Here is a 21,846-nt window from a genome sequence, read left to right on the forward strand (position 1 = left end):
ACTTGTCAGGCAGCCAAGTCGCCTGTCGAGTCACGCCTGTGTGAACCGGCACTTAAGGTCCTATCATCCCTAGATCTGTCACCCGAGCTATCTAAATATCTAAAACAGTCCTCAAATATTCAAATCATAGCAAAGCAGGTCTAAAAATGGCCTTTCTTGACCAACAATGGAGCTTAAGTGTTACATTCATTGGAATATATTTATCTGTGTTCTGAACTATCTTCTGTTATGCACATAAAATAATTTTTCCTTGCTTGTAAAAAGAATACAACTTGCAAGAGATGTAGGTTTATTTTTATTGATCTGGGCATGCTTACTTTATATGTATAGATGTGTTTTTATAGTTTCACTTGACTGTGTTCTCTGTAGCCAGACTATTACTCCTCCTTTATTATTCACTTTATTGCACCTTTTTCATATGTCTGCATCATTGCTTCTCCTCCTTTGCCCCGTCTTTCCTGAAGCACTTCCAAACATTTTCATTGCTTAGGCTTCTTGACTTCTCTATGTAGCAGAACTATAAACAATTCAGGAACTCTGTACTTGGCATTGGTTTGACAAGCATAGAACATGCCTTAGAGCAACAGACTTTATAAAACAAAACCATTACAAAAATGCTAAACTTTTTAGACAAGACACTTCAGACGGAGATGTACTGGTCAATGAGAATTTTTTTTTTCTTTTTACTCCTCTAGATGCTTGAATTGCTCACAGCAACTATACTATCCGTTCATCCCAAATCAAGTCTGCAACACTTAGAAACTAATCTATGGCTGCTTGGGGGTGAACTATCACTTTTGAATCAAGAAAAAAAATACAAGTATGAATGCCTTCCACAAATGATTACTAAATCCCTAACCTATAAAAAATATATATGATGTATTCAGTACTGAAAAACACCACATAATCCTTTCCAGAAGTGCAGTCAACCGATTTCCTAGAGCAGACTCAACATTGCAACTACGGCACTGGAATACCAAGCAGTGTTGCCAGCCCTGCCTAAAGATGGCCATACATTTGTAAAAAGTTGTAAATAGTGTGCTGCCATAGTGTAAGATCTTAAAAAAAAAAATCTTAAATTGTACTACTACTTAAAAGTAGTAATAAAAGACACACTTCTAACATAATTTCCATAACAAATACCTCATCCATCTATTAACGCTTCAAAGACTGAGCTCCAATATCTTAGACCAGCCCTCAAAAAATCCACGCGCCTGCTCGCATGTTTCAAGTGAATTTTGAGGGCTGGCGAGCACCGCCGGCAGCCTGTGTGGCATAGGACACCGACAGCCCTTAAACTCTCCTAAACTCTGCTAAATGCCAGTGCCCAGCGTTTAGTTTTTTTTTTTCCCCTTTCTTGAAGGTCGCCGGTGTCCTTAACAACCAGTGAATAGCTGGTTAAGGAGCGGGCTGGGTAGCTGGCAGCCGCGTCCTCAACAGCAGATGAGTCATCCGCTATCAGCAGAGTTCCCCGCTGGCAGCTGCATGTGAAAAAAAATAAATAAAAACACGAAATTGCCAATAAAAAAAATAAAAATTGTGAAAGAATGGCATAAACAGCAAAGCATGCAGCCCTAACATAGGAATGCTGACAATGGGTCTTAAGAGGAACTGAATTCTGGAAGCTGATCCAAAAAGGATGTTGCCTGCCGTCTCCCTGCAACTCATCTTTTGCCAATCGCTAGTAGGAAGGCCACTCATTGCAGCAGACATGCATGGTCTCTTCTGTAATAAAATAAACTGCTCACAATCTTCTCTAAAATGTATACTAAGCTGTACATGCACAACTCTGTATACATTCTGGCACACTACCTATGTGCCAGGATGATTGAACTCCTACGCATGCGTGGGAATTTACATCATCCTGCGCCAGCCAACGAACATGGACAAAGACTGGAACCAAGAAGCAGCTGGGAAGAAGGTGCTGGTGAGGGATCTTGTGGTCTTTAGACATTTTAGGTGAATAGCTCTAATCAGTGGATTGTTATCCACCGACAAGCTATGGTTTTGTTCAGAAGCGTCTGCTGAACAGCTTTGATTTAAGCTCATGGCACTTCACGAATCAGGTCCATACAGCATATGGACGGACCTGGTCAGCTGGAAGCAGTGCTGTTAAAGAAATCTTTGCCCATTAACCAGTTGAGGACACCGAGCATGCTTCACAGGTCCAAAAAAAAAAAACACAGGGCATGTGTAGAATGTCCAGTATTTCTGCCCAACCCTGTCAAAAGGCACTCTACGTAGCCCAGCTTTGTGCGTTAGAGCTTCAGCGACTAGTAACTTAAATTTTCCCTTCCCTCCAGGGGCTGAACAGAACTTTAAGAACTGTAAGTCTGTGGAGGTTTGCAATAATGTGAACCAGTTGGGCAATGCTTAAGATTCCTTTTTAAGGCTTTAATAAAGCTGGTGATAGTCTTGATTAGATCCTCCAAAAGAGGGCAAAGAAAGACTTCTGATTCTAAAGCCAGATTCCAAAGCCACCAATCTGTTCCTTGGAGACAAACTTAGTCTGTCCAGAAACCTGATCAACTTGTCCCACGATGACAATGTTGTGTGGCAGGGTCTAGAATAAAACCAACGAAATGGAACTGCCTCAAAAAAGGAGGCCAACATCAGGTGCTAGGGACGAGCTCCGGTGTGTTTGTACACTTCACGTGCAGAGCCCTTCAGGAAGTCGGCGCTGCGCTAATCACAGGCAGTGAGACATTTCCCGATCTCTGCAGCCACGCATGGGGATAATGTCTCTCTGCCTGTGATTAGCGCAGTGCCGTGCAGACTTCCTGGCAGGCTCTGCACGTGGAGTGTGCGAACACACCGGAGCTCATCCCTATCAGGTGTATGACTTTCATACAAACGTGAAGAGTTGGACGACTACCAGACTGATAAATTAGAATCAGACCAGAGAATCGAAAGTTTCTCTTGTGAAAGGAACACCCTGCCCTGTGCCGTGTCCAAGACTTGTTTGGAAAGAAAATTGATGTGCCTTTATCATATTTTTGCATCTGAACTAATTAACTCAAGTTCAAAGCTTCTCTTTAAAAAGGGGTTGTAAAGGTTAGTTTTTTATTTTCTTAATAGGTTCCTTTAAGCTAGTGCATTGTTGGTTCACTTACCTTTTCCTTCGATTTCCCTTTCTAAATTTCTCACTTCCTGTTTCTCCTCAGTAAACTTGCCCCCATTATCTGGCTGGGGGGTTAGTCAGTCAGAACAGCTTACTGAGGAGGAACAGGAAGTGAGAAATTCAGACACAGAAAACAAAGAATAAAAACATTTAGAAGGGAAATTGAAGGAAAAAGGTAAGTGAACCAACAATGCACTAGCTTAAAGGAACCTATTTAGAGAATAAAAAAAAAAAAAAAAAACCTTTACAACCCCTTGCATGTGTGTGATGCTTCAGAATCCCAAATCAAGTGTATCCTGGGTTAAACATCCTTGGGGTTGTTATAACATCTTTAAGAAGGTGGCATTTAACACAATGGTCTTATATATGGGGTATTAATATGCTCAATAAGGATGTACATACAGCAGGAGATGGGTACAGGATGCCTACTTCCAGTCTCCAGGGACAGAGGTGTGATTTGGTCATCCCCAGAGACTACATTCATCCGGTCAATTCATATCTTTATCACAATATGAAGACTGGAGTTCCAAACGGTATTAAAAACGTCCATATTTTGCAGTTATAGCTATTCATACTAAAGAATTGCACATGGAGATTTAAAAAGTGTAAACATGCAAATCGATATGCTAGGTTATTACTTTGGGTCTGCTTGGGATCATGACTGTTTCAATATCCAAGTTTGGTCTATAAACCAAGAAAAATGATGGCAATAATTACACATCTTCATAAGTATATAGCAGTCTATGCATGCCTTTGGAAAAGAGCTTAGCAGGCATCTGACTGGAGAGGCTGGGGGGCTGACAGCTATACTTTAAAACCAAACATTTAAAATCTAATACCTAAAAATTCACTAACATTCTTGTGGGGGTTAGATGTGGACTTGTGATAAGCAAACCCATTTCTTTCTGAGCCCTGGAAGCAGAGGAGACATTTCAAATCTTCCTGTTTTTCTTTTATAAATGGTTTGCTTGGGCATATTTTGTAACGCTGAAATTGTATATACTAAACAACCTTTTAGGCATATTAAATACAATATTACATTGCCACTTTAGATATGTACATACTGAAGAGCAATGAGCCAGTATTTCTATCCCTTTAAACCCTGTAGGTGGTGATCAGTTTTAACAAATCTGCTAAAGGGAGCAGCATGTGGTTATACAAAGAGGGCCAGATTCACAGAAGAGATACGACGGCGTATCTCCTGATACGCCGGCGTATCTCTGTGTTACGGCCGTCCTATGCGACTGATTCATAGAATCAGTTACGCATAGCTAGCCCTAAGATCCGACAGGTGTAATTGAATTGCACTGTCGGATCTTAAGGATGCAATTCTAAGCCGGCCGCTAGGTGGCGAGGCCATTGCGGTCGGCGTAGAATATGCAAATGACTAGTTACGGCGATTCCCGAACGTCCGCGCTGCCCGTCGATCTAACTTTACGTCGTTTCCATCGAGTTACGCCGCGTAAAATTAGTGCTGAGCCCTAGTTGTTCTAAGCCATATTAAGTATGGCTGTCGTTCCCGCGTAGAAATTTAAAAAAACCACGTCGTTTGCGTAAGTCGTCCGTGAATGGCGCTGGACGCCATTTACGTTAACGTCTAAACAAATGACGTCCGTGCAACGTCATTTAGCGCAATGCACGTCGGGTAAATTACCCGACGGAGCATGCACAGTATGTTCGGCGCGGGACCGCGCCCAATTTAAATGGTGCCCGCCCCATTTGAATTGAGCGGGCTTGCGCCGAGCGCATTTACGTTACACAGCCGCAAGTTTACAGGTAAGAGTTTTGAGAATCAGGCACTTACGCTGTAAACCTGCGGCGGTGTAACGTAAATCAGATACAATTACGTTGCTCCACGGCAGCGTAACGTAATTGTATCTGAATCTGGCCCATAGTGTGTACTGGCCTTTTATCTTCTAAATGGCAGAGCTTACCGACCAGAAAGGTTTGCATATTGAAAAATAAAAAAATAGCAGTTTCATCATTGGGTATTGGACTTATATAGACATAAACATAGATGGAAACATTGACAGAAATGTACTGGATTTATTGGCGTATAACACGCTTTTTTACCCTGAAATTAGAGGGTAAACTGTGCTTGCGTGTTATACGCAGGGGGCTATGGAAAGTTTTTTTTCCCTGAAACTTCCCTCTTAAAGTTAGGGTCGTGTTATACGCCGATACAGTATACAAACATTATAAATTGTTCAGACAAGATTAGAAGAAGTACAATATAGTAAGTCAAACTGCATGCCACTTTACAACTAGGGAATACTTACATTAAGCTTGTAAGGCATGGATTCAAAGTAAATTGAGGTAGCTGAGATACGTTTCACATCAGACATGTACCCGTGTGTTAGACTTGGAGAGAAAGAAAAGAAAAAGGAGACGATATCAAGTCTGGTCTGAATATGAAAAAAGTTTGCAGATGTCACAGAATGCTCATTTAAAAAGGGTTAGGCACAACATACAAGAGCCAATAGTGGCACTATCTGCAGAGCTTTCATTTTTAAATCATACAGTGGAAAGGCAACAGTGGTGAATTTTACCATGTTAGCCTTTATTAATGCAAAAAATGTAACCACTCCAATACCAGGCACTTACCCCCTTCCTGTCCAAGCCAATTTCTCAGCTTTCAGCGCTGTCACTGTTTAAATGACAATTGCGCTGTCAGGCTACAACTGTACCAAAACAGAATTTTTATCATTTTGTTCCACAAATGGCGCTTTCTTTTAGTGGTATTTGATCAACTCTGTGGTTTTTATTTTTTGCTAAATAAAAAAAAAAAAAAAAAAAAAAAAAACAGAATTTTTTGAAAAAAACAAACGTTTTTCTTTTGTTTCCGTTATAAAATTTAAGTAAGTAAGTTTTCTCCTTCACCGATAGGCACTGATAAGGCAGCACCGATGAGGTGGCACTGGTAGGCACTAAAAGGCTGCACTGATTACTGAGTACTTATGAGTGGCACCGATATGAGTCACTGATAGCCATGCATTGTGGCACTGTGGATGGGCTCTGATTGCCAGCTGCCTGGGCACAGATTGGCATTTCCCTGGTGGTCTAGGTGGCATACCTGGTGGTCCTGGGCAGTCATCTGAGGGGGGGTGGTGCTGATAAACAATCAGTACAGACCCCTCTGTCAGGAGAGCAGCCGATCAGCTCTCCTCTACTTGCGTCTGTCAGACGCAAGTGAGGAAAAGCTGAGCAACGTCTCTTCCCGTTTACATCATAATCAGCTGTGATTGGACACGGCTCTGATCACGTGGTAAAGAGCATCCATCTTTACCAAGATCAGTGTGTCAGACTGACACCACACCACAGATCGCCGCAATGCTCGCCCCTATGGGGGTTGCGGCGGCTGTTATCTGCTGGATGTCATACGATGTCCAGTCAGGATAACGCAACCACCGTCGACAGTCATTCTGCTACTAGGGCCGGATTGGAAGTGGTTAAATTAGCCAATATTGCATACCAATTAAATTTCAATTTGTTACTAAACCCAGGACCCTCCATTCACTATATCCCATCTCCACATTACATGAACATGGAAATGCAAAAAACTTTTGTGAATATAAACTGCTTAATATCTTCTCATCAGTAGTATATACCAGTCTTGTGACGTCTATCAGTGTCCAACCGAGCACTGGTTTAAAACTTGTAGGAGGCGTTTTCATTCTCCTCTGACTGTCCTATGAGGCTGCATGACTCCTGACCAACTGTCATCTGCCATCTTGTCTACACCAATGCCACAAAAAATCCAGGTTAAAATATGCCGACAAACACCTTGCCTCACTTTTTTTTTTCGTGGCACTGGCTTCTTTCTGGCAACTCGACAATGCAGCTCATTTTTGTTCAAGTATTGTCGTATTGTGCTCCTTAAAAACAACCACCACCTGTTTTTTTTTTCCAGAGCTGCTTGTATTCTCCTGAGGTTATTTGTGGGCTTTTCTTTGTATCCTGAACAATTCTCTTGGCAATTATGACAATCTTTTTTGGTCTACCTGACCCTGGGTTTGGTATCAAGAAATGCCTGGATTTTTCACTTCTTAAGTGATTTGAAAATTTCGCGACTGGCCTATTCAAGGCTTTGGATATCATCTTATATCCTTTTCCATTTTTATAAAGTTTTATTACCTTGTTAGCATGTATTTTCACAGTTTTTTTTTCTGCTCCCCGTGGTTCAGTATCTAGCCTGCTCAGTGCATCCACGTGAGAGCTAACAAACTCATTGATAATTTATACAGAGACATCAACTGCAAAATTATCTATCTATCTATATAGATATATAGATCCATCTATCTATATAGATATATAGATCCATCTATCTATATAGATATATAGATCCATCTATCTATATAGATATATAGATCCATCTATCTATATAGATATATAGATCCATCTATCTATATAGATATATCTATCTATCTATCTATCTATCTATCTATCTATTATAAAAAAAAAAAAAAAAGTACAGATGTGAGAAATTAAGCCTTTAATTGCCATTTTAACCTGTGTGTGTGTCACTTCTGTGTCAATGCCAAGGTATGTAAAACTTTTGGAGCCAAGCAGCTATGTGATAATAAATAAGTCATATTCTCAATAGCCATGGCAAAATTTCATGATTTCTGCTAGAGTATGCAAACTTCTGAGCACGATAGAACTACAAATTACACATACAAGACTTATCAGTGTGTTTACAATCTTGTATCAAACTTCTCTCTTTAATGTGTAACAAAAAAAAAGAAAAAAAAAACACACACACACACACACACACACACACACACACTTTAAAGGTTGGGAATCACACTGGAGAATGTAGCGGCTCACAGCAGGAGTCCAGTGCGTCACCATTCACCATTTCAGCCCGAATTTTGGGCTAAATTTGGACCCGAAACGGACCAAAAGACGCACAGGACTCCTGTGCAATTTGCAGCGGAGCCTTAGCGGAGATGTGTGAACTGGCTCCATGGAAGCTGGCCACGTTCTGCTATGTGAAAAAAAATAAAAAAAAAAAACACATCCAATTCATAATAGTGTGAACCCAGCCAAAATGGTCAACTCACTGAAAATAAAAATTTTAGACTTTGGTATATGAAAGCAATAAACCACCCAATAGTTTTAATGTGTTTCCCAGGAACACTATGGTGAAATCTGTGCTCTTGGGTTTCCAGGTCTGAACAAATCAAACCCACTGAATACAATTTTTTTAAAGTCTGGTCACTTATTGAAAAATATAGTTATCGAGAGTCTACTTACTGTCCTCCATCAGGAAGATCCAGCCCCATGAGGCGGTCGTGTGGCTGCAGGAGGGCTGTGTATGCTGCAAAGTTAGCTGGGGAACCAGAATATGGCTGCACATTAACTCCCCATTTCCCTGGGTCCAGTCTGAAGGCATCCAAAGCACGCTGCTGGCACAACAACTCTATCTGATCCACAACCTCAGCGCCTCCATAATACCTAGAAAGACAGCAAGATTTAGTTACAAACACTTGTGCATTTTTTTGATTTGTGCATTCAAAAAGTATAAAGGTTTTGACTAGAGATACACTTTAATGAATAGGGTAGGAAGAGGTTAAACCTTGTGCTCGTGATCAGAGAACCAAAATAAATCAAATCTATGGCCAGACTCCAGCCATATTGCAAATATGTGGAAAGCAAAATATATCACTACCTAGCTATGAATATAAGAGGCGTGGAGAACAATGATCCATATATTGATACTATGCTGTATGGGGTTGGTTTCTGAAAAGTAAAAATGCGATAAAAAAAAATAAAATGGGGTTCTGAGAAGGATGTGTGCGTTAAATACACTTTCACATCGGATCTGATCCAATAAAAAGGTTTGTATATTAGAGCAGAGAACAAGGGATAGGTGGCAGCTTTGGTAAAGAATTGCTTTTCACTAGCCATGCATTATGTTGAATATGGTGGTTAACACACACTAATACTTCATATAATTCTCTTTGTTTCCTAATATTTGCTCTGTCCATTTAATAAAAAATAAAAAATAAGTTTATACCAGTTTTCAGAGTGCCGCTCACGTGACCAACCCGTCTGCTCTCTCCTCATGAGGAGGGAGGGAGGGAGGCCGTCACATGAGCATTGCTCTCTGAAAACAGGTATATACTGCTTTTTTTTTTATATAAAAGCACAGAGACAGAAGCAAATATCATTAGGAAACAGAGGATATGAGACATTAAAAGTTATTTCAGCAGCAGGAGGGGAAGGGGCGTGCACTGACACAGGAGCAGACAGGCAGGGGGGGGGTGGAGACAGAGGGAGACCTGCAGATAGCAGCAGACGACCGAGGCACGTAACCCAATCACGGTGTCAGGGCTCAGCAGCCATGATATACCGTGGTCAGTTTACAGAGGGCAGAAACTGGCAGGATCAGCCAGGCGTTTCAGGTGATACAGGGGGTCAAATGACACAGCACAATCGCTGTGCTGTATAACATGCTTTAACCATTTGAGCCCCGGAAGGATTGACCCCCCTTAACCAGGCAAAGATATTCCTCAGTTTTGGCCAATATGTATTCTGCTACATATTTTTGGTAAACAAATCCCAATAAAGCGTATATTGATCAATTTGCGCAAAACTTATAGCATCTACAAAATAGGGGATAGATTTTAGGGACTTTTAATATTTTAGTTTTTTGTTTTTACTAGTAAATGGCGGTGATCTGCGATTTTTTGCAGGACGGCGATATCGCAGGGGACAAATCTGACCCCAAGTAACACTTTTTGGGGAGGAGTGACACCAATACAGTGATCAGTGCTAAAAAAAAAAAAAAAAAAAAACACCACACTGATCAATGTATACATGACACTGGCAGGAAAGAGGATAACACCAGGGGGCGATCAAGGGGTTAACTGTTTCCTGGGTGTGTTCTGTGTGGGGGATGGGCTTACTGGGGACAACACAGATCGCTGTTCCTGATCACTCGTAATAGATCTCAGTGTAGTCTCCTGTCAGAACGGGGATCAGTCTTGTTTACATAGGCAGAACGGGGATCTGCCTCTGTACCGCAATCGCGGGTGGCCGGCGGACATAGAGTCCACTGGACCTGCGTGCCCACACTATCTCATGCACGAACCGATGTACAGGTACAGTATATGTGCGGAAGACGGTTGGGAAGTGGTTAAAAGAAGCAAGATTTTTATTTTTTAAGGGAAACCGTAAGGTTTATTCACATTGTACTGTGTTTTTAAAGTAACTACGCAACTGAAAACCAAAATGCATGTCAGGGCAGCAAAATTCTAACTACAGGACTTTGTGTGTCACTACACTTCGAAGTACATTTCTTAAGACAATAAAAATCTGCCTGTATGGCAAAAAACAAAACATGATCTGGGTCCAGGAGCTCTAAAGCTTGCAGTGTTCATCCCCCATTGAGTCTATTACATGGACTATGGGCCAAATCCTCAAAAGAGATACGACGGAGTAACTGCTGTTACTCCGTCGTATCCCTGGTTCTAACTATGGAACTGATCCACAGAATCAGTTTCCCATAGTTAGGACGAAGATCCGGCATGTGTAATTGAATTACACTGCCGGATCTTAGGATGCAGTACCGCATCCGCCGCTGGGGGCATTTCGCGTCGAAATGCCGCCTCGGGTATGCAAATTAGGACTTACGGAGATCCACAAAGCTTTTCAGCTTCGTTTTTTCTCCGTAAGTTTAATTTTGCAAACGCAAAATTAGGGCTGCTTTTACAAGGTGTAAACTGTTTACACCTTGTAAAAACAGACCTTTCTTGCTCGCGACGCGATTTTTTTTAAATTAGAATTTTTTTTTTTTGGCGCCGTATCTTTTTTTTTACCCGACGCAACTTTATTGTCCCGTCGCAATCCACAAAGCCCGACGTAACGTAATTTCGCGCTATGCACGTCGGGAAAATGACGTCACGAGCATGCGCAGTACGGCCGGCGCGGGAGCGCGCCTCATTTAAATGGTAATCGCCCCCTGGAGAAGAGGAACGCCTTGCGCCGGCGGAATTTAAGTTACACCGCTGCAAATTCCCAGGTAAGTGCTTTGTGGATCGGGCACTAACTTGGGAAATTTGCGGCGGAGTAACTTAAAAATGGAAAAAGTTAAGTTACAAAAGTCACACCGCCTGGCTGAGGATTTGGCCCTATATGTAACAGACTCTAAAACAGGAATGGTTGTTCCTAAATGACTAAACAGTGGAAAAAAATTAAAATAAAATTCCTAGTACATGGTATCCCAAATTTCACAGTCTAAAGATGAAGACAGTAATACTATGAAAATCAGACAAACCAAATTTTGTTAACGTCACAATGATATTCTTTACCTTTTTCCAGGATAGCCCTCAGAATACTTGTTGTTCAGACAGGATCCAAGGGGCCTCTCCAGAGCTGCACACGGCTACAAAAATTCTATTCAGGAGAAATAAAAGTGACAATTTATATTATGGGCCCCTTTCACAACAACTGCCTGCGACTTGAAAATGCGCGGATTTGCTTGCCGCGATTTCAGGAATGCCTGTGTGAACGTGAGGTCTATGGACCTCAACAACAACTACGCATCAAAGTCGGACCAAATTAGTACAAAGGGACTACTCTGAAGTCGGTGTGACTTGAAGTTGCACATACATGAAATGGTACTTATTGGAAATCATGGGGTAGGACTTGTCATGCGTCTTTGCAGTCCCAAGTCGCAAGACAAGTCGCACAAGTGTGAAAGGGGCCTAAAATGGAAAAAGCAATACGTTTGTGTAAACAAAATAGATGCAAGTCATATTTGTTAAAACACTGCAAAGCAATAGGCACAATACTTGCAGTTAGATTGGATATAGCCATTAAAACTTAACTCCAGGCAGATACTAACTAATGCACCCATGTATTCATTAATATCACCATTACGTGTATTTTTTAATCAATCAATTCAAGTAACATAAAACTGGCTCGGTAGAAGCTTTTTGTAATCCTCTGACAGTGGTTCTCAACCTCAGTCCTCAAGTACACCCCAATGGGATATTTTTTTACGTTTTCCTTTACTTTGCACAGCTGCTTTAACCACTTCAGACCCGGACCATTTGGCTGCCAAATGACTGACCACTTTTTGTGATTCAGCACTGCGTCGCTTTAACTGACAATTGCTGCGGGTCGTTGCAACGTGGCTCCCAAACAAAATTGATGTCCTTTTTCACCCACAAAAAGCGCTTTCTTTTGGTTGCCATTTGATCACCTCTGCGGTTTTTATTTTTTGTGCTATAAACAAAAAAATAGAGCGACAATTTTGAAATAAAAGCAATATTGTTTTTACTTTTTTTGCTACATAAATATCCCCCCCCCCCAAAAAAAAAAAAATCTCCTCAGTGTAGATAGACACGTAGGTTATTCTACATTTTTTTTGTTTTTTTTTTTTTTACAAAAATAACACGCAAAAGGCATTTGATTGGTTTACCGCAAAAGGAATAGCGTCTACAAAATAGGGGACAGTTTTTTATGGCATTTTTTATAAAAAATGTTTTACTAGCAATGGCGGGCGATCATCGATTTTTCCTATCGTGACTGCGACATATCGACACTTTACGCCATTTTGGGACCATTCACATTTATACAGCGATCAGTGCTATAAAATGCACAAATACTGTATAAATGTGACTGCCAGGGAAGGGGTTAACCACTAGGGGGCTAGGAAGTTTAGTGTGTCCCAAGAAGCGATTCTGTTAGGGGGGGTGGCTACGAGTGACACGTCACTGATCGCTGCTCCCGATGAGAGGGCGCAGACGATTAATGATGTGTCACTAGGCAGAACAGGGAGATGCCTTGTTTACACTGGCCTCTCCCAGGTCTGCAGCTCTGTGACCCGATCGCGGGACACCGGTGGACAGAGTCCGCAGATCCCACGGGCACGGAGCTCGCGGCAGGGGCACCCGCACGGCGATAAATTCAAAGTGACGTAAATTTACGTCACTTCGCCCAGCCGTACCATTCTGCCGACATATATCGGCGTGAGCCGGTCTTTAACCGATTAAATCAATATCAATGACATGTATTGGGTATTGATAAGTGCCATTTCAGGGAGAGAGGGAAAATTCCCAAAACAATGGCCTGTTGGGGGGTACTTGAGAACTGAGGCTGAAAGGCCACATGGGTCAAACACAAGGTTTAGGGGGCTGAAATCCACCCCTCCAGGCCATTTCCACGTGGCCCTTGTACCTCTCCTGCATGACTGGCCAACAAAACTATTTGGAGAAAGGCTACCAGTTTCAATAGTTGATAACAGATAGCCCCCGATTCCACAGCCCATGTTTTGGGTTACATGTTCCACATATGCAGTGTAATTGGTGCAGGCCTTTGGCTTGAGAGAAGCATAGTAGTAAGAGTTAGAGAGGTTAACCTCAGCATTTCTGATGGAGGATGCTACCATTTCTGTGCAAACGTTGTGCTTTAAATGAACACCGGCTATCCTCAGTACCTTGCTTCAAGACTAGTTCATATAACCTGACACTATCTGAAATAAATAGATTTCAGGCTGTTCAGTGAAAATAAATTAAAGAAGATAAAAAGGCGCACAAGAAGAAAAAAAAAAAAAGAAAAGAAAAAGAAACGTGTACGTCTCTCCAGCACCTACCTCTGAAGCAATCATCTCCAGTCCGCGACATTGCCTGTCCTTCTCCTTTTGCACAAGGTCCCACATTTCTGGGTCGTTGTCTGCCAGACTCTCCTGTCCATTCCATAACTGGTTCCCAACTTGGGATGCTGATCGAGTGTGCTGGGCCCGAACATGGCAGCATCTCCGCAAAGGCTGTGTGCAAAGTAAAAAACGTAACTGACAAATGTATGATTTTCCCATTACTAGAGCTGGAAGACACCAGGTCTCTAGATGCCATCCAAGATGAATGCTGAATTAGGATATTTACTAGCATAAATTTGATGCTCTAAATTGGCAAGGGACTGGTATGCATTCATGCCTGCACCTGGAACGCTGAACAGCCAACTACATAATTTGCAGCATGACTCCATATTTCTTCCCCACACAGTATTTTAAGATTTTCAGTCATGTAGAAGGTGGAATCAAAAAGTTTCAAGACTAGTTTGTCAACATGCCAACACCGTGTACAGTCACAGGGGAGCACTGACCATAAGTCAGTGTGCCAAAAACATTGTGAGCTGTGCAAGTGGTGCTATTGCGACAATGTGAATTACCACTTCTATTTCATCATGGACAGCAAGTTATAACAAAGAGCAAATGTGAAATTCTGTGAGAAACTGAGCAAATTTGCCACAAACATCTGACACGATTCGGTAAGTTTACGGCGATGCTGCAATGAGTCGTTCAAGGTGTTTGGAGCTTGAGGTGTCCCCAGGCTGCTGACCCATTAGCAGAAGGAACATCGCGTAAAGGTCTGCCAACAACTCAGTCAGCATGCTGTGGGGATAAACATGGCAGCAACGCTGTGCATGTTCAAATCACACATGAGGATTGCCTGGACTGTTCCTTATGACACACCGACAATGGCAGCCATATTGTGAATTGTTCTTCAATGATCATGAACAAGTTGCCGAATGGTTTTAACTCTTTGGGGGATTAAGCTCGTTGAAGGTCTTCCTAATCTCTCCATCTTCCAGAGATGTTCTTCCACTCTTGAAGCATGTGTGCCACGCAAAAAACACTTTAAAAAACTCATTGCTGCATCGCCATAAACTTGCAGGTCAAACATCTGTGGCAGATTTGCCCAGTTTTACACAGAATTTCACACTTGCTCTTTATTTTAACTTGCGGTCCATGATGGAATAGCAGATCTGGTAACACATGTGGTCAGAATAGCACCAGTTGCACAGCTCCCAATGTACACAGGACAATGTCTTTTGGCACACTGACTTATGAAGGTTGGTGCTCCCTGTGACTGTACATGCAGCCTTATGCTGCCATCAGTTGGCGTGTTACAAAACTAGTTTTGAAACCTTTTGATACTACCTTGTATATACAAAACTAGGGGTCTTTGGGAGTAGTGATTTGATGAGCGAGGCCCTTCCTCCTCTGCTCTCACATTAACAGGAGAGGGTCCTTAATGCTGCAGAGAAGCATTTAAAGCGGCATGGACGTCAATTTATTTTTATAACAGATGAGATCATTGTCTCTTGTCACAAATGCCTCTTCTGCCCCGTTACTCAGCAGTAATGTAAATTGAACACATTTCCAGCACCTCCTCTTTCTCGAACAAAGTGATTTCAATGCACATGCGCGGGAGTGACGTCATTGTGGCCTGACCGCTCTATACCAGCATATTAGGACATAAATCTCCTGGAGGCCCATTAAAAAAAAAAAAACTTGAAGTAATATTAATGTTACACACTGCATTCTTCTGTGAGCCAAGGCTGACAGGAAGTGGGTTGAATGACACTGGGTGTCATTCAACCTAGAAGACAACTAGCAGACAAATAGGGTGGAGGGCAGCTCTGGGGCATATGAGCAGGCAATTGAGGCAGATTTCCCCCATCAAGAACAATGCTCAGTGTGTCTCCCAAAATGGGTTCAGTTTGTGGGAGATGCTAGAAAGTTAAAGGGGTTGCAAAGGTTGGTTTTTTAGAAGGGAAAAATCGGAGGAAATGTTAAGTGAACCAACAATGCACTAAAGGAACCCATTTAGAAAATGAAAAACGAACCTTTACAACCCCTTTAAAATCACCTATTTCCTATATTTATCAAGGTCTATCTTGGTAGAATATCAGGAATAAAGTTGTCAGGAATAAAGTTGTCAGACCTGCTGTGACCATCATGAGGGGTTCCCACTCTGCTGGATTTGTATTAATTTTGTGGCATGGATAAAACAAGAGAAGGTGCTAGATTCAGAAATATTATCACCGTTGTAGTTTATAAAATGAAAAGCTTACTCTGGCCATCAAGCCGACTCCAGATGCCCCCACTTGGAAAACTTTGCCTCATCTCTTGTTGTTGTGACAACTTTTTTTTGGAAATGTAGGATTTCCCATCAATTTCTGTTTCAGTGGCAATGGTTAACAGGGCAAATATGGGGGTGATTGTACCCAGTGATAACACAGAGTGCAAATTTTGCAGCGGTTTCAGGGAATGCCTGTGTAAGTGGCATCAAAATCGGAGCAAAGTAGTGCAGGGACTACTTTGAAGTCGTACTAATATGAATGGCTGTCATTGGAAATCATAGGAAACTGCTTGTCATGCAACTTTGCCATCACAAATCGTGGGACAAGTCATAGGTGTGAAAGGGGCCTAACCCAGGGGTCACAAACTGGTGGCCCTGCAGCTGGTGCAAAACTACAAGTCCCATGAGGCTTTGCAAGGCTGACAGTTACAAGCATGACTCCCACAGGCAGAGGCATGATAGGGCCGCCAGTTTGAGACCCCTGGTAACCCCTCACCAGTAAAAACAAAAAAACAAAAAGTTGTACCCTTGCATATAAAAATTTAACAATTGAAAAATCTGGGTGTGATAACAAGCACTTCCGATATTTGGATGGGCTTATTAGAACTGTACAATGAATCCATGTAAAGCTCAGTTACCATTTGATTCTCCTGCATCTTTTGCAGATATTAGTTTCTAAAAGGCCACATTAAAAAGCACCCCTCTTTTGTACTCATTGCACAATTCAGCCTTGGGTCACACTGATGCGATGCAGGAAACACACAAGATTTGCTGCGCTGTTGCTGTTTTGCACACATCAGTGTGAACCTAGGCTCAATGGTGTTTAGATTAAAGCCAAACAGACACCTTTCCTTATTTGTATGCTTGTCCTGGGTCAGTGCATCAGACTAAGCACTTGAAGACCAGGTCTTTTTGTTCACAAAAAAAAAAAAAAAAAAATCTGTTTTTTGCTAGAAACTTTGAACCCTAAAACACACACACACACACACACACGCACACACACACGCACACACACACGCACACACACACGCACACACACACGCACACACACACGCACACACCGAATCAGGCCCTCACACTTCCCCTGCAACTGCAGGAGAGCTTCAGCCCTCCTCTGGTCCTACTCCAGACTGATACTTTCAAGCAATGCATCCAGCTTCTTCCCAGCAGCAGCATAGGGAAAGGGGGTGCACTGTGATGTAAGGGAGAGACTCAACTTCTGATGGTGGGGTGGCTCTTGACATCTAATGTGAAGGGGATGCGCTGGACAGATACCCCTGCCCTAGAGAATAAATTAGTGGGTGTTGCAATGTTTACTTCACACAGTATTTGCACAAAAACACGAAATTGGTTAGCAAAAACGTAAAAGATATGCAGAGTAAATAGATAAACAGATCATGCCTTAAAACTGTGCACACCCATGCAACAGAGACAAATGACATACATTTTACTTTCCATAGACAATTTAAAAGCCCTTTACAGTTTACCACTTTAGATTTACACAAGAGATCTGATGCTTGAATTACTGCCCATAATCTGATGTGCGTGGTGATACATCACGTGTTGAACAATCGCTGTTTGCATGCATGTGGGCCCGACAAGTGTGTTCACCTTTACGCACGAGCACAGGGGGAAAGAAAGAAAGAAAGAAAGAAAGAAAGAAAGAAAGAAAGAAAGAAAGAAAGAAAGAAAGAAAGAAAGAAAGAAAGAAAGAAAGAAAGAAAGAAAGAAAGAAAGAAAGAAAGAAAGAAAGAAAAAGAAAAAGAAAAAGAAAAAGAAAGAAAGAAAGAAAGAAAGAGAAAAAGAAAAAGAAAGAAAGAAAGAAAGAAAGAAAGAAAAAGAAAGATCTATACACCGTCGCTATTTTATTTTTTAGCACTTTTATTATTATTGCAGGGAATATAAAATGTCCCCTGTGATAGCAATTAGGGATGAGCTCCGGCGTGCAGAGCCAGCCAGAAAGACAGCATGGCGCTAATCACAGGCAGGGAGACATTTTCCAATGCCCAGCTGCAGAGATCGGGAAATGTCTCCCTGTCTGTGATTAACACAGCGCTGTGCCGACTTCTTGGCGGGCTTAGCACGTGGAGAGTGCGAACACACTGGAGCTCAACTCTAATAGCAATAGTCAGCGACAGGTACTCTATGGAGAGATCCATTAGACCCTAGAGCCCTCCTCTGCCCTAAAAGCATTTGATCACACCAAGATCGATGAGATCAGATGCTTTTCGTATTTTTAAATGGCGCTGTTTACATCCTTGGAAACCAGAAGTTATGCATACTCATCGTGTCTGGTCTCCGTTTGCCTGTATGATTAGGCTGTGGAAGCGCTGGTTGGTTGATCGGGTCTACCAGTGGGTTGGGGGGGGGGGGGGGGGGAGTCCAAGGAAGCAGCGGGAAAAGCGGGGGGTACATCGTTCGAGCGAGAGCAAGAATTCTAGACCTCCTAACTCAAAACATGCAACCTGTAGAATTTTTTAAACATCGCCTATGGAGATTTTAAAGGGTAAAAGTTTGTTGCCATTCCACGAGCGGGACGCAATTTTGAAGCGTTACATGTTGGGTATCAATTTACTCAGTGTAACATTATCTCCCCCCCCCCTATATAGCATACAGCCCACTATCCCCCCCTATATAGCATACACCCCACTATCCCCGCCCTTATTTAGCAATAAATGTATTGGTCAGGTTGTCTCTCTCCTGATGGTGGGGGACTGACTTGTGATGAAATGGAGACTTTTTACACTCAATATTAATGGTAAAGCAGGGCTCGACAAATCCCGGGCGCCAGGTCGCCATGGCAACTAGAATTTTTTTTTTTTGTGAGCTGGTGCCATCTGGTGGTGAGCCATTGGCATTACAAGTTATTACCACCAGATGTGTAAGCTGGCGCCATCTGGTGGTGGCCGTTGGTATTCCAAGTTAAGCTTTACAAGTTAAACAGCAATTCTAAATGTAATTTTTCACTATTTTCACTGCCATCTTCTTCCCTCTAATTATAACCCCCAAACATTATATATATTTTTTATCCCAACACCCTAGAGAATAAAATGGCGATCGTTGCAATACTTTCTGTCACGCCGTATTTGCGCAGCAGTCTTACAAGCGCACTTTTTTGGGAAAAAAATTACACTTTTTTTAATTAAAAAATAAAACAGTAAAGTTATCCCCTTTTTTTAATATTATGAAAGATAATGTTACGCCGAGTAAATTCATACCCAACATGTCACGCTTCAAAATTACGTCTGCTCGTGGAATGGCGACAAACTTTTACCCTTTAAAATCTCCATAGGCGACGTTTAAAAAATTCTACAGGTTGCATGTTTTGAGTTACAGAGGAGGTCTAGGGCTAGAATTATTGCTCTCGCTCTACCAATTGCGGCGATACCTCACATGTGTGATTTGAACACCATTTACATATGCGGGCGCTGCTCATGTATGTGTTCGCTTCTGCGCGCGAGCTCGGCGGGACGGGGCGCGTTTTATGGCTCCTAACTTTTTTAGCTGGCTCCTAGATTCCAAGCAAATTTGTCAACCCCTGTGGTAAAGGGTGCTTTTCTTACGAAAGATGGCAACCCTGTGTGCTTTGCATAGGCAGTCTTGAAGACAGGATGATATGTGAAGTTGTGTATCATAGAAGACAAATACAACCTCAACTTAAAGGGGTTGTAAAGGTTTGTTTTTTATTTTCTAAATAGGTTCCTTTAAAGCTAGTGCATTGTTGGTTCACTTACCTTTTCCATAAATTTCCCTTCTAAATGTTTTTTTTCCTTTGTTTGAATTTCTCACTTCCTGTTTCTCCTCAGTAAGCTTTCCACCATCATCTGAGCAGTGGAAAGTCATTTAGAACAGCTTAGTGAACACCTTACTGAGGAGAAACAGGAAGTGAGAAATTCAGACAAAGAAAACAAAGAAAAAATGACATTTAGAAGGGAAATGGAATGCAAAGGTAAGTGAACCAACAATGCACTAGCTTAAAGGAACCTATTTAGAAAATAAAAAACAAACCTTTACAACCCCTTCAATTATGCTCTTTACACTGATGGTATATATTTTAGTCAAATATGCAAGATTACAATCAATATGTTACAAGATATTATCCCTAATGAGCAGTGTATATTTTATTTATCCATGGACGGTGCTTGTTTTTCCATACTTTAAGCTCATTTAGATTTGGATATAGTTAAAACATAATGATTTTTTTGTGTTCTATTTAACTTCCACCAGTTTTTTTTTTTTTTTAAATGAGGGTGCCTTTTGATTCTTTAACACTGTCAACAATGAAATAAAACAAATTGCATAAACACTTATTACCACTAAAACTAGTGGCTAAAGTAACCATTACTGTAAAAGCTGTTCTCTATTAAGCTATTGAAAGTAGAATGTATTAGGGCATTTCCATTAAAATCCACCACTTTGGAGAACACTATCCAATCCGTTCCATAATCTAGTTATGTAGCAAACTTTAAAAAAGGTAAACAAAAAAAAATTGTAGCGTGATCCTGGTGCTGCGTCTCCATGCGCCCCCCCACGCCGCGTGATCGCGTCGGGCTTGTGCCGGCCGGAAATTCAGGCTGCGGCTTAAGCTTCCTCGGGCGCCAGGTGCCAATTTGTTGTCGCAATTGCGACCGGATTTTGACAAGGAGAGAGAGAGAGAGAGAGAGAGAGAGAGAGAGAGAGAGAGAGAGAGAGAGAGAGAGAGAGAGAGAGAGAGAGAGAGAGAGAGAGAGAGAGAGAGAGAGAGAGAGAGAGAGAGAGAGAGAGAGAGAGAATGAGAATATCTACACACCGTATTTATCGGCGTATACCGCGCACTATTTTGCCCTGAAAATGTTCAGGGCAAAATCGTGGGTGCGCGATATACGCCGATACCCGCACCGAGTTTGAGCACTGCGTCCTGGACGTGCAGGACATGAGCGCGAGAGTAGCCGAGCCTGCTCGAGTGTACTGCACTCGGTATATGCCGGCGCAGTATTCAAACTCGGCGCGGGAAAGCGGGGATCGAGCGGGGAGGACGCCGCAGAAGGACGCCAGACCCGACGAAGAGGACACCCGAAGCCGCAGACGGACCCAACGAGGACACCCGAAGCCGCAGACGGACCCGACGATGGACGCCGCGCAAGACACAAAAACTGTAAGTACTAAAATTTTTTTACAGGAATGTCAGGTCCACTTTAGGGGTGCGCGAGATAGAGAGATATATTTATTAGAAACGCTTCTAAAACACAACCGTGGCAAAATGTGGCATGTAAACACAGCCAGACTGAGTTTTAAACGTGGGTTACTATCTATCTGTCAAGTTAAATCGTTCAGGAGAGGTTGTAAATACGTCCCGTGTACATGAAGCCGAACCCTAGTGTGGGAGCTGAATAAAATTAAGAGTTTTACCAAACCCAGCAGCAGCCACACATGGGACACATTTCATTTGCGGCAATCTTTTTTTTTTTTACAGTGTCAATATCCACAAATTCATTTTCCCCAGAGTTCAGATGGAGAAAAGGCCGATAGAAGAGTTATATTATGAACACCTGAATAATGCAGGAATTTAGAGGCAGTAATTTGTAACTATTAAAACATTCAAAATAGGATACGATACATCAAAGGAAGCTCCTTTAACACAACGAAAAGCAAGTTTAAACATCCCTAAGTCAATAAACGTAGATGCATGTAATCCAAGTATAAATGCAATATAAGCCACTCAAAGTGAAAAGCGTATAGTTACAGCCATGAATATATATTTGCAAGTCTATGACTTACTAAGCTAGCAGAATGATTATGACAGTTTAGGAAAAATCTGCAGAGGAACGGTTAGATAATTTCCTTCTTTAACATGTAAATGCTAGACAGACA

General features: G+C 41.9%; 1 protein-coding gene across 1 annotated transcript in view; it reads right to left on the reverse strand.

The window, feature by feature from the left end:
• SHMT2 (serine hydroxymethyltransferase 2) overlaps positions 1 to 21,846 on the reverse strand; it is a 96,342-nt gene that overhangs the window by 55,614 nt on the left and 18,882 nt on the right. Inside the window, 5 exon segments of the mRNA XM_040340945.1 lie at positions 5,401 to 5,482; positions 8,378 to 8,578; positions 11,437 to 11,504; positions 11,507 to 11,521; positions 13,725 to 13,898. Of these exon segments, the coding sequence (XP_040196879.1) occupies positions 5,401 to 5,482; positions 8,378 to 8,578; positions 11,437 to 11,504; positions 11,507 to 11,521; positions 13,725 to 13,898 (540 nt within the window).

This window comes from Rana temporaria, chromosome 2, assembly GCF_905171775.1.
Source record: "Rana temporaria chromosome 2, aRanTem1.1, whole genome shotgun sequence".
Lineage (NCBI taxonomy): Eukaryota > Metazoa > Chordata > Amphibia > Anura > Ranidae > Rana > Rana temporaria.